Below are 12,753 nucleotides of genomic sequence, written 5' to 3'. Positions count from 1 at the left end.
CAGGGACATCAGGATCCCATGTCCACTGGGGAGGAACCGTGTCCATCACCGCAGGTTTTGTTTGGAGTGCCGTGGTACAGCTGAGCCTGTCCAGGGAGGGAGGGGTGAGGTGACCTCCCAGCACTCCTGAGCTCTGCTTTGCTGTGACAGTATCACAGATGGGAGTTAATACTGTCTGCCCTACCTGGCCCAACAAGCACTGCCAGACCCAGGTACCTTTCCCACAGAGCCCAGGGAGCTTGGGAGCTGCTCAGTGATGGCATGTCCAGCCCAAGAGCTCACACGTGGGCAGCTCCCACCCAGTCCCTGTGCAGGACCAGCCCTGACAGCCCACTGCAGGGTCCTGCCACCTGGCCCCTGAGCAGGATTGTGCCTGCTGTGCTCAGCAGCTCAGTTTGCCCAGTGACAGGAGGCAGTTGGGGTTAAGGACCTGTCACTGCACTGATTTACACCAAGCAGTTGCAGCAGTACCTTTAGTTTTTCTGGTTTTCATTTGAGCAAGACGCTGAAGAACTAGTCTGAATCAGATGCAGGTTGGCTGGACCTCTGTAAGTCCTGTTGGACACAGGTTTGCCATTTATAACCACACTTGCTCTCAGACATGGATATGTTTTGAGACCTTGCACTTGACTAATTCTCATTGCATTCAATACTGGCTCTATGGGTTCTGTACAACTGGTGTTGAAGAGGGTTGTTGCTCAGTTAAAGACCTGACAGAAAGCTAAAAACACTTATCAGCACAGTCACTCCTGTCATCAGATAGTGTGTTTTACCCAAGGGAGAACCAGGCTCCTCTAATGTCCTGTTTGCACCAGCTGGCATTGGCTCCTCTCCTCTCCTCTCCTCTCCTCTCCTCTCCTCTCCTCTCCTCTCCTCTCCTCTCCTCTCCTCTCCTCTCCTCTCCTCTCCTCTCCTCTCCTCTCCTCTCCTCTCCTCTCCTCTCCTCTCCTCTCCTCTCCTCTCCTCTCCTCTCCTCTCCTCTCCTCTCCTCTCCTCTCCTCTCCTCTCCTCTCCTCTCCTCTCCTCTCCTCTCCTCTCCTCTCCTCTCCTCTCCTCTCCTCTCCTCTCCTCTCCTCTCCTCTCCTCTCCTCTCCTCTCCTCTCCTCTCCTCTCCTCTCCTCTCCTCTCCTCTCCTCTCCTCTCCTCTCCTCTCCTCTCCTCTCCTCTCCTCTCCTCTCCCTCTTTGCCATAGCTTTTCCACAGATTTGCTTGGTGTGAGCCTCCAGCCGTGATTCCAGGGGTTGTTACTTGCCCCCTGCAGAGCAGGAGCTGTCAGTCAGCTGCCACATTCCATGCCATGTTCTCATCAGCACCTTCTGACTCTACTGAGTTCTTCAGCTCATGTCCTTTGAGCACTTGAGGGCAAGCTATCAGATCTTGACAAGGAATCTGATCCTGCCCACGCACAGCTTTCCCCTGGCCACTGTCTTTTGCTGTTCCATCCCTGCATGTGTGGAGGGCAGTTCCTTTTTCCACTGTTTGCTGCCCGAGCACCAAGCTGGAGTGGTCACGGGGACTTCTGCCTGTTCTGCACCATTTATTGCTGATTTCACGGTCATGTCTGGCAGTGCTGTCCCCCCACCACTTTGTGCTGGGCCTTTGCACTGTGCAGGCGCAGCAGCTCAGTCTCCAGGCGCTGGGACGGGGCCCCCAAATATGCCAAGGCTGGCAGGGCTGAGACTTTCTGCCCAGGTTTCTGAGGAGGGGCTGGCCCGGGGCCCAGATTTTTGCCAAGTTAGGAACAGGCAGTCTGGGTGTCCAGACAGCATTTTCAGATGGGCCAGGCCTGACAGTTGGTAGAGCCAGCTTTTTCCCAGACTTTGTTACTCATTCCTACGTTTGTCCCTCCATGCTGTGCTTCCCTTCCTGTCGACAGAGTGCTTGATGTGCTCTCCCTGCTCCAGAGCCCTTGCACCTGGTTCTTTCTCCAGCTTCCTTCTCCCTCTCCACTGTTGTCCGTACCTGGTACATGATAAATTGCTGCTGGAGGTAGATTTCTTGGGGAGGCAGAAATGAATGGGGAGAGGATGAGGATGGTGCTCTGAGTTAGGTCTGGGTTATCTGAGTGCAATCATTTCCTGGCCTTGGGAGTGTGCTGTGCCAGCGACAGCAGGGTAGGTCTCAGGTAAAATCCTGATGAGAAAAGGGGATGACCCTAACTCTCCACTGCCCAGGACCTGCACTCCCTCCTGGGATGTGTCCATCCCTACTCTGTTTGACAGCTCTCAGAATCACAAGCAGGTGAGAAAATGTGCATCCCTTGGGAGACCTGTATTGAGAGTGTTGTTTCTCAATTGGCCCCTGCCTGTCCCCAGTTTTCCCTATCCCTGTGTACTTTGGGTGCTGGGAGGTCTGGGAGCACTCTGTGTCTACGGTGGTGAGGTTGGCTCCTGCCCTGTGTGGGCACTGCCCTTCAGCATGGGAAGAATTTCTCTGAGGGAGTGGTTTGGGACACCAGAGGGTGTGATGGGTCCCTCAGAGGACCTGAACATTGGCATTGACATGTGGAGACCCTTATCCCTGAAAGGGAGGGGGCTGTCTGTGGGGACTGGGGGGTTGGTAAGGAAAGAGTGCAGCCCAGGGAAAAGTGGGAAGGTCGACCTAGACGATGTTTTCTTGAGTCTGCTTGTCATTTCTTCTCAAAGACCAGTCTCCAAGGGGTAGTGCTGGAGTGGAGCATGAGGTGCCTGGATCAAAGACCATCTGAGACTTGTGACTCTTCTCTTTTAGGGCATTCTCCTCAAACGCAGTGGCAAGTCCCTCAATAAGGAGTGGAAGAAGAAGTACGTGACACTGTGTGACAATGGGGTCCTCACCTACCACCCCAGCCTGCACGTGAGTACTGGGCCCAGTAGAGGAGCAGGGTGGGACAGAGCAGTGTCCTTCGTGCTGTGGCTGCTGCTGCAGGTGCTCCTGCAGCAGCCATCATGGCAGAGAGGCTCTGGGGAAGAGTTTGGTAGCAGATGGAAGTTCTGGGCTCTGCCTTATGCAGGAGTTCAGTGTTGGCCACCTCCCAGGCAGCATTTTCAGCAGACCTGGTTTTTACCAGGGTCTGGAGGAGACTCTCTCCTGCAGGCCGTTGTTCAGTGCTAGGCTGGTGGAAACCTGTTCTGTGCAGGATTACACTAGGAAGCTGCAGTTCTCTCCTGTTTGCCTGCTCAGTCCATTAAAGCAGGGCCTACCCTGCAGCCGGATGAGGAGCAGGCAGAGAACTCCTTGCAGCTATATCTGATGGTGCCATTTGGGTGTGGAATAATTTTCCTGGCTGCTAGGTATTGGGTAATGGAGACGAGGTGCCTGTGCAGAGCCTGCCGAGCTGCGCTGCCATCGGTGCAGCCGGATCCTGCTCGGCTCAGGCACGCAGCTGCCGCCCCATCCATCTCTGTCGCCTCCCCACTGTGGGGCTAATGGCTTCTTCCCTGTTCCCTCTTGAGCACAGTTTGCTGCTGCGGCAGCAGCCACGGACAGACACACCTGTGACACAGGCCCAGCACCTCTGCCAAGGACGTGCTGCCACAGGACAGACAGACAGACAGGCAATGGCTGGGGGTACACGGTGATTTAGGGGGCTGCAAGGAGAGCAGCAAGCTGCTGCAGCTCTTGTGAATGTTTCCAGGCCCTCAGTCTCGTGTGGTATTGGAGTGTCCTGAGCCTCAGAGTCTTTCTCCTCATTGCTAACCCTGCACTGTCACTCCAGGGTTCACCGTGCTCACTTATCCAGCTCCAGAGCCCCTGGACCCTCCTGTCGTTGAACTGGAGACCCAACCATTGCATTTCCTTTCTCTAATTTGTTGGAGCTTTTTATTAGAGTACTACTCAATGCCCATATTGTGCTGTAGTCTGCAGTTCTCTAACTTAGTAACCCCAGTTTTTGGTCTTCAGATCACCAAACCAGGAGGGAGTGGCTGCTGCTACCATCTCTGTGTGTGTACTCACCTGTGCACCTATGTGTATGGGCTTATCACATTTCCACCATGGAAATTACCGTGCTATTACCATCAGCTGTGGAGGGAGAGCAATTTCTGGGCTGTTGTTTAGCTACTGTCAGATACTGCTGCTGCCACACACCAGGTTTCTTTCCTTTTTCCACCATTCCTTCCTCAGGGGGTGATCGAGATTGATGCCACTTGCTTTCCTTCCTGCACTTCAGTGTTTCATTTCATTACTGCGTTGCCCTGGGAAAAAATCTGGTTTGCTTCCAGCTGGTGCCACTGGTGATCCACAGCCCATTGCTGAGGGTGATGCCAGCTGGGCCTCTCCTGCCCAGTTTCCACGAGGAGCTCTGAACCTTGCACCTGAGATAGGAGTTGTATTGCTGGATGTGTTTACCTACAGCGGGGGTGGATTACATGGGCACAGAGCATGGGGCTGCCCAGCCTGTCTGCCACAAGGCTGGTTCTGTGTGCTGCCCTGTGGCATCGCCTGCCTAGGAGCTGGGGAAAGGACCCTGGCACCCATCGTGTCCCATTGCACACTGCAGTTTTGGCAGCGTGATGGTGGGTTCTGAAAGCCTCTCTGCCTCCCTTTCCCTCTGGTACCTGCTGTACAGCCTGCTTGGAAGGGATAGATGGAGGGACAGGCAGGAGGAAGAGGTAATCCAGAGGAGGATGTCCCATTGTATCTGCTCCTCCCCATCTTCCAGAGTGAGTCAGGAGGTGCTGTGATGGATTTGTACGCTGTGGCCTGAGGCAAAGATCCCATGTCCTTTCACAGGATGATGCAAGCAGAGCACGTTGGGGATGGAGCAAACCTGTGCTCCCGAGGATGGGCACGTGCTCTTCAATCACTTCAGTGTGGCAGCAGATCCCAGGCTGGCTGGCACGGGGTGGGGGGAGCTGTGGGCTAGAACAAACCAGGAGTGTCAGCCAAGGGGATGTGCAGCATCCAGTTCTTGCCATGGGATGGGAAGTCCCAGCTTCTTCCCTGCCTGTGCTGCCGTGTGTCTGGGGGATGGCGGAATTCTGGATGCAGCAAAGGGGTCCCTGAGAGCAGACTGAGCCTTGCAGGAAGAGAGTCTTCTCTGTCCATCAGGATGTTCAATGCCCCAGAGCATTTTTGTGTTCCCAGTGGTTGTTCCTTGGCATGAGTCAGGGCAGTTCCTGGCTTGTCTTCTCTTCCATCTCTGTTACATTCTTTCCCTGTCCCTCTTGGGGTGGGTGTCAGGACCTCAGAGATCAGCAGCCCCAATTTATTTCTCTGCCAGTGCACATCTGGCCAGGTGTGTCCATGCCCCATTGGATGGAGGTCAGGACCTGGCTCTGGCAGTGCTGATTTTACCAACCAAAGCTTCGTGGTGGAGCTCTTCATCTGTTTCTGGGAGTTCATCACTCAGCTTTTTTCTGGATCTGGATCGTGGTAACTCCAGCCCAACTTGAAAGTTTCTTCAACAGGAGTCAGGCGTAAACTCCGGGTTTTCAATCACAGGTTGGCAAAACACATGCTGGTGAGCTGGCCCTGGTCCTGGAATTGCTTTCCTGATGGAAGCAAATCTGCCTTGACCAGCAGCCTGGACTCATCCTTGGGAACTGTGGGGCACTGGTGGGTTCCTGCCCTGAGGTGCCCCCTCTGCACCGGAGCAGTCGGTCATTTCAGGAACAAGCAGGATGCCTGGAAATGGAGGCAGGAGTGCTGGGGCCTGATCCCTGGATTCAGCAGGGCTTTCCTTGTTACATCTCTATTTCTACCTTTCTGTAAATGTGTTCAGTGAAAGGAGAAGAACAAGTTGTGTGAAGAGCCTGGTGCAGTTTCCCATCACTTCCCCAAAGCCTTGGAGAGAATTCTGCTGCTGGGAAGGTGCGTGGCTGAGCCCAGGCTCGCCGGCCGCGCTGCACAGAGCCAGGGAAGCAGCTCCCATTTTGCAGCCAGTGGAGCCATTCACACAATCACCTTCTGTTAATTCTATCTGCAACATCAATTAAATTGTTTGTAGAAACTAATTGAATGTGGCTTAATCACACATCTTAATAGCTTTCCACGCTTTGAACTCGTTGTTAATTCCAGTAATAAAATGAAATGAGAGAACTGGCTGGGTAATTAGCGAGGAGGCTTGGGAAGAAATTGCTGTTTTATGGTAGGTAATAAAAGCCGAGCGGCAGTGACCGCTCGCTCCGGCAGGCAGCCGGCGACCGCAGCAGTTGTGCTGAGTGAGGGAAAATCCTCCAGCCCCTCTGAGGGTCCCTGCCCAGGGCTGTCACCAGGTCTGCACCCAGCTGGGAGCAGCTCGGTGTGTTTTTGCTTGGGCTGGTGGTGCCAGAGTCACCCAGGGTACGGGATGGGGAGCGCCGAGGTGTGAGGCCAGGCTGCCCGGCCCTGGGAGCATGGAGGGGTGCTGCCCCGTGCCCCGGTGTGCTGTGAGGGTAGGATGTCTGCATGGGGGTCAGTGGGAACAGAGGAGTTCACACCAAGCTGTGAAGGTGCTGTGGGGAGACTGTGACCCTTGCAAATAGCTACCTGAGAGCACAGAGCATGGCCTGTGCAGCCCCTGTCACCTGCTTTTGGGTCCAGGATGGGAGGATTGTTGCTCTTAAATGGAGCTTGTTTATGTCTTTGTCTTCTTGGATGTGGAAGCAGATGGCCACCATCTCTGAGTTAATCTTTTTGGTGACCTCCTTGTGAACTGGAGTAAACCCAAGTGCCCCGCAGCAGCCAAAAGCTCTCCCTGGACGGCTGTGGCTCCTCTCCTGATGGCATCAGAGGGACCCAGGGTTGGTGTCCCCAGCTTCCTGTTCCTCCCAGAGCCTTGAGCTCTAGTGTTGGTCCCTGCTCCCTCAGGATCTGACCAACAGTTCCCCCCTGTAACGTTGGTTGGGCCTTCCCCTTCTGAGGGCACAAGCCCAAGGAGGAGCTGGCCACATCAGAGAGGGCTGAGGCAGAACCACAGTGCCCCACAGGGCAGGGAGGGTGGGAGGCACAGGAAGAGACACAATGTCAGGAGAGACTGGGAGTCTGCACCCTCATTCTGACTGAAAGCTGAAAGCTCTTGGAAGACAGAGCAGAGTGATAGTTACAATCTGCACATGGGCTTTTGGTTGTGTAATGAATTGTCTACCAGAAGACAATTGTCTACCAGAAACACCAAGTTTTGTATAACAGGAAGCTCTGCAGGTGAATGAGCTGAGTTCTGTTGTTTTGGGTTTCTCTTATCCCAGCTGTGACCTGAGAGGGAATTTTTAGGTATCCCATTGCTTATGCTATATTATGATATGATATGATATGATATGATATCCATATCACATGCTGTTGCAGTTGAGTGCTGAGATTAAACAAGGGATGACAGGGAGGAGGAAGTGCTGGCCACCTGTGTGCCCTTTGGCTCCATCTGGTCTCTGAGCCCCAGCCGGGGCTTGTCCTGGCATCCGACAGGGCTTGGTGCTGGTTCTGAGGATGGGGGAGCTGAGCGTGTTTGGCTGGGTCAGGGCTGATCCTCCACCCTTCTGCCTCTGCTCCAGGACTACATGCAGAACGTCCATGGGAAGGAGATCGATCTGCTGAGAACTACGGTGAAGGTCCCGGGCAAGCGGCTCCCCAGGGCCACGGCGGCGGCAGCGCCCGGCGCCAGCCCCAAGGCCAACGGGCTGGCCAAGGAGCGGAGCAGCTCGCAGCTGGCAGGAGGCACAGGTAGGAGCTACTGTGGGTGGCACAGAGCCAGCAGCCATCCCTCCACAATGCCTCAGCAGCCCTTGGCTTTGCTGAGCTGATAACAGAGCCCCTTCTCAAGTGTGTTTTCACCACCCTCGGGGAGTCCCTTTGGTGGGCGTTAGCATTTCTGTGCAGGTCCCAGGTAAGCTCCCTGGGTAATCCTCTTAGGATTTTACAGGTAAGAGGTAATCTCTTAGAATTTTGTGCTGGTTGGTGTCCAGGACAGGAGAACGTCAAAGGGTTTAACTGCCAGTGTGAACCCCTGAGGAATTTCCCCACATTGAGGAGAGTGTTGAGGCTGGTGAGCTGCTACGCATGATGGAAGCTGCTGCTCCCTAAACCAGAGGAAATCCCAAGGCTCTTGTTTGCTGACAAGTTGTGTTCTGTTTCTTTCTGGTTTTGGGACCCTCTTTCCTCCTTACCTTTCCCTGGAGAAATGGTGAAGATCTGGTTTGGGATCATCACTCTGTGTGCACACTGAAGAGCTGCCCAGGGTGTGGTGAGGTGAGACTAGGAGGCTGGCTGCCCCTCTGGCCTCTCACAGAGTTCCTGTCACACTCTCCTCTCACAGAGTTCCTGCCATGCTCCTCCTTGCTGCTGCTGCCATGGGAGGTTTGCACCCTGCCAGGGGGAACTGTGGAGCCTGGCACCATCCTGCTCACATTTCCCGGAGCCTTTACTGCATCCTTGGGGCTGCTGTCCTTGGCCAGGGTGGGCAGCTCCCACCTGCCTTCTTCCCAGCTGGCTGTTGGCACAGTGTGGTGCACAGGTTATGGAAAGGGCTCTGTTTGGGATGCTGAGGGAGTGCTGGTAGTGCTGCTGGTCACAGAAATCCTTCCAAATCCAGTACTGAGGGTGAGCTAGGGTGACACATCCCCATCTTGTTCATTCCTGCTCTGTGTCCCAGCTCTGCCCCATGGTTGGATGCTGTCAGCGCAGTGGTTCAGAGTGTCCCAGGGCTGAGGGGAGGTGGGATGCAGCTGGGGTGAGTGTCAGGAGCTGCTGGAGTCCTTGGCATCACACACACACACACACACACACACACACAGACACGGACAGGGAATGGGGCACAGTAACATCACTGCTCACATGGTGCCAAGGAGGACATCATGAGCCCTCCCAATCCCAAACTTCTTGACAAGTCAGAAGTGGACAAACTGTCAGTTCTGACCGGGGCTGTGCAGCTCTGCCTGTTCCTTGCCTTGGCTCTCCCCTGTGCACTGATGCTCTTTCACCAACCACCAGCCACACTTGGCATTCCCCAGCATGGGGACAGTTCCTTATTCTGGACAGGGACATGTCTCTGCCTGCATGTCAGAGGTGCCTTGTCTGAGCTCTGACTTAGCAGAGGTATCAGAGCTGCGGGAAGGATTCAAACCACAGAGGAGCTTGTGCTGCTGTCAAACCAGCTGCTCACCTAGCACCGTATCCTACTTCCAGCAGCCCTCTCAGGCCTGCTGGGCTCGCAGGAGTGGGTTGGGATGTACCTGGGTTACTGATACTGGAAAAGCAGTGCCGAGGAGTGAGGACGGCGTGAGAGTGCCCCTGCAGTCCTGGCCATGGAGCTGGAGCAGGCACAATGCATGGGGGCTGGAGCTAGAGCAGTTTACAGGGGAGAGGAGATGCAGTTTCCCAGCAGGGGGGAAATGAATGTTGGAATAGTTTACCTGGAGAGCAGTTGGACTTAGCACTGCCTGAGCCTTTAGAATGAGACCAGTTTTCTGTTCACGAGATGTGCTTTAGTCCAGCTTGGGGGTGTTGCTGGGTGTGTGTGTGCAGGGGTGAGACCCTGCCATGTAGGGTCTGTGGCTTTGGGATCCCCTGTTGGGATCCCCTTTGGGATCCGTCTGCCCTGGGCCCTCGAGCAGAGCAGTGCTGTGGGCTGCCCAGAGCAGCTGTGCACGCAGGGCTCAGCACCAGGACGGCAGCTTTACACACAGGTGTATGTCCTGTCTTGGCTCAGGCTGTGGCTGCAGTGTCAGAAATGCTTTTCTCTGGTGCACAATCAGTAAAGGCTTTTCTGAGGAATTTTTTAATCTCTCTCTGATGCTTCCAAGCACAATAGCAGTGGATGCAGTCACCAAGTGCACTGGTGAGACACAGACTCTCTTATCCCTGTGCAATGCCCAGAGCTGGATTTAGGGTTGATGGAGAATCTGCCTGGCTTCAAATTAGCAGTGACTTCACAGTTTTGCCGCCTTTGGGATTGTGGATGAGACTGTTACTGGATCCACTCGACATCTCCCATCTGACACATATTTTGGGAACAGGAGAAGAAACACTTCAAAGTTCGCAGTTCTTTGTCAGTCACGAGTTAATCTTCAGAGGACACAAACTTTGGAGATGTGAGGGATTTGCTGTCTTGCCCCAGGAGGCTCTGGGCAAAACCAGGTGGCCAGTGGTTAGAGTTCAGGGCAAGTGTCTGTGGTTCCTCTGTGACCTGAACTCTGCAAAGGTGAGTGAGTGTGCTGGCTGATGTCCACTGTACAGTCCTTACCTGGGGTGAGCAAAGACCAAGGACATAGAGGGGAGAAGAAGAAAAAAATGAAGTCTCATCTTGCCCTGTATGTGGATGAAATACATGAGTGCAGTGCTCTGGTGAGGATTCGGAATAACTCCAAAGCAGGTATAGACAGCTTCAAGCTAAATACATTAGGAATGAGGAAGGAACTTGTGTTTGTGAAACCAGTAGGGGCTCTGTACCCCAGTATTTAAACCATTCAAGAAGGCAACTTTACTGTAGTTAAGCTTGGTTTTATTTTGGGTTAGATGAGTTCTCATCTAACCTAGAGAAGATGTCTAGAGAAGGCCATGGAGATGCTCCAAGGGCTGGAGCCCTCTCCTACAGAGATGGGCTGAGAGAGCTGGAGGTGTTAACCTGGAGAAGAGAAGGCTCCAGGGAAGACCTTAGAGCCCTTCCAGTGTCCTGGAAGCTGGAGAGGGAGCTTGGAAAAGGGCCTGGAGTGATGGGACAAGGGGGAATGATGTTATACTGAAGTAGGGGAGGTTTAGATTAGATATTAGGAAGTTCTTCCATGTGAGGGTGGTGAGGTCCTGGCACTGGTTGGTCAGAGAAGCTGTGGCTGCCCCATCACTGGAAGTGTCCAGGGCCAGTTTGGACAGGTCTTGGAGCAGCCTGGTCCAGTAGAACGTGTCCTTGCCAATGGCAGGGGATGGGACTACAATGGTTGGGCTTGAGAGGGAAGGAAAGGGATGAGCAGATCTCCTGCCAGAGCTCACAGGTGCTGTGGCCTGAAGGCAGGTATTCACTAGAGGTGTGGTAATGCTGGGTCAGGTGTCTCCTTCAAATCCCTGTTGCTCCTCTTCCTGCTGGAATGTGTCTTCTCTTCCCCTCTCCCTCACAGCCCCCCAGGTGCATCCTTGCCATGGTTCCTCAGTTCACCTGGCCTCATGCTGTGCTGCGTCACGTGTTTCTGGCTCAAGGAACGAGGGCAGCTCGAATCAAAGTGCAGGTGGGATGAAAAGGGACTTCAGCGAGGGAGGAAAGCTGGTGGCACAAGAGACAGTGTCAGTCAGTACAAGAGCCTGGCCTCAGCCCAGATGAGCCCTGGGTTCTTGCTTCACAGAGGTTTGTAGGGACCTGCTCCAGAGTGTTGGCAAAGGGGAGCCGGACAGGGAGGTGCTGGACCCGTGGTCAGTGACACCTGTGACAGTTCCTACGTGGCACAGAGCGCAGCCACGCAGGGAGCACAGCAGCGGCTCTGCAGCTCCGTGATGGCAGAGGCTGCCGAGAGCTGAGCACTAGGAAGCCTGGAGTGGGAAGTGAAGAGAAGTGCAGGAAGAGGCTGCAGCAATGCTGAGGTGGTTGTGGTTGTAGGCAGTGATTGGAGGTGTTCCCTGCAGCAGAGATGGCACTGAAGGAAACAAACGGGGGGGAGCCGGAGCACTACAGTGAAGGGAGCAGGCTAAAGGGGAAAGTTCTGCTCTACTCTGGGGGGCTCATAGGGCATTCCCAGCTTGCTGAGGACCATGAGTCTCCCGTGGGATGTGCTGCTGAGTGGTGCTGGAGAGCAGGCGGCAGCCATGTCCTCAGTGCAGGTGAGGTTGAGCAAGACAGGCCAGTTCAACTGAGCACGGAGTTGTGAGCTTGAGCTCTGGATGGTTTTGGGTGGGGACTGCTGCTGGCCAGTTCCCTTCAGCCCAAGGAACAATTTGCGTGGTCTGACACGTGTGTTGGGGCCTGTGCCAGTGTGAGTGCTTTTCCTCCTCCTGCTCCTGCAGCATCACTGCTGCATCTCCTCCAGGGAGAGCGTTTTCCAGAGTGTGTGGTGGTGGGAGGCACTGCTTGGGATGCAGGGCTTGGTTGATACTCCCTTGCTCTGAGGTGACGAGGGTCCAGCTGTCCCTGGGCCGAGTTCTGTGTGCTGCCAGCACAGGCCAGGGAGCCGTCGGTGCACAGTGTGGCAGCGTGCCCGTCCCTGGGCCTCTGTGCCGGGTGCGGAGCTGGCAGGGAGCCTGTGCCGCTGCAAACGTCGGGATGGCAGGGGATGGATGGTGCTGGGTCTCCAGGCAGCTTGGGATCCTCTCTGGGCTCCTGCTGACGCCTGACAGCTCTGTTGTGGCTTCTGGAGCGGGTGGCCGGGAGCATTTGCGCAAGGCAGGCGGGTGCCGAGCACGGTGCCGGTGCTGGTGCCGGGGAGCGCCGCGCTGGCAGGGCCCCCCTGCCAGGCCCGTGCCCCCCGATGCTCTTCCTCTGCAGAGTGAGGGATTGGCTCCCCCAGGCCGGGGTTGCTGAGCCTGCTGTGATCATGTCACGTCGGGCTCCGTCGATGTTAACATCTCATTATCTTTGTTACTGTAATTACATTATCCGCTGCTTTATGCAGAATTATTCTCCGAGGACTAATTGATGGATCCATGTTTAATTCATTAATCATTAGCATCAAATTCGACAATTACAGTGCACACTGATTGTGGAATTTCAAATGTAATGAGGGAAGAATTAACAAAGAAAAGGGAAAACCTGTTTCCCTGGCACACCGCTGCTCGCCGTGGGGGACAATGACATTGAGGGAAGAAGAGCAGTGAGAGCAGGGTGGTGCGGGTCATGGCAGACAGGAGGCTGCTGGATCATCTCCTGCCTTTCTCCTGGTT

The 12,753-nt window shown here is 54.7% G+C and overlaps 1 protein-coding gene across 2 annotated transcripts in view; it reads left to right on the top strand.

Annotated features, from left to right (window-relative positions):
• AGAP3 (ArfGAP with GTPase domain, ankyrin repeat and PH domain 3) overlaps positions 1-12,753 on the top strand; it is a 107,869-nt gene that overhangs the window by 65,657 nt on the left and 29,459 nt on the right. For both annotated transcript variants that reach the window (XM_053985080.1, XM_053985072.1), the window contains exons 10-11: positions 2,731-2,835; positions 7,449-7,617. In XM_053985080.1, the coding sequence (XP_053841055.1) occupies positions 2,731-2,835; positions 7,449-7,617 (274 nt within the window). The remainder of the gene's footprint in view (positions 1-2,730; positions 2,836-7,448; positions 7,618-12,753) is intronic.

This window comes from Vidua macroura, chromosome 1 (genome assembly GCF_024509145.1).
Source record: "Vidua macroura isolate BioBank_ID:100142 chromosome 1, ASM2450914v1, whole genome shotgun sequence".
In the NCBI taxonomy this organism is placed as follows: Eukaryota; Metazoa; Chordata; class Aves; order Passeriformes; family Viduidae; genus Vidua; species Vidua macroura.
The sequence above is the reverse complement of the archived record's forward strand: the minus strand, read 5'-3'. Positions and strand labels throughout refer to the sequence as shown.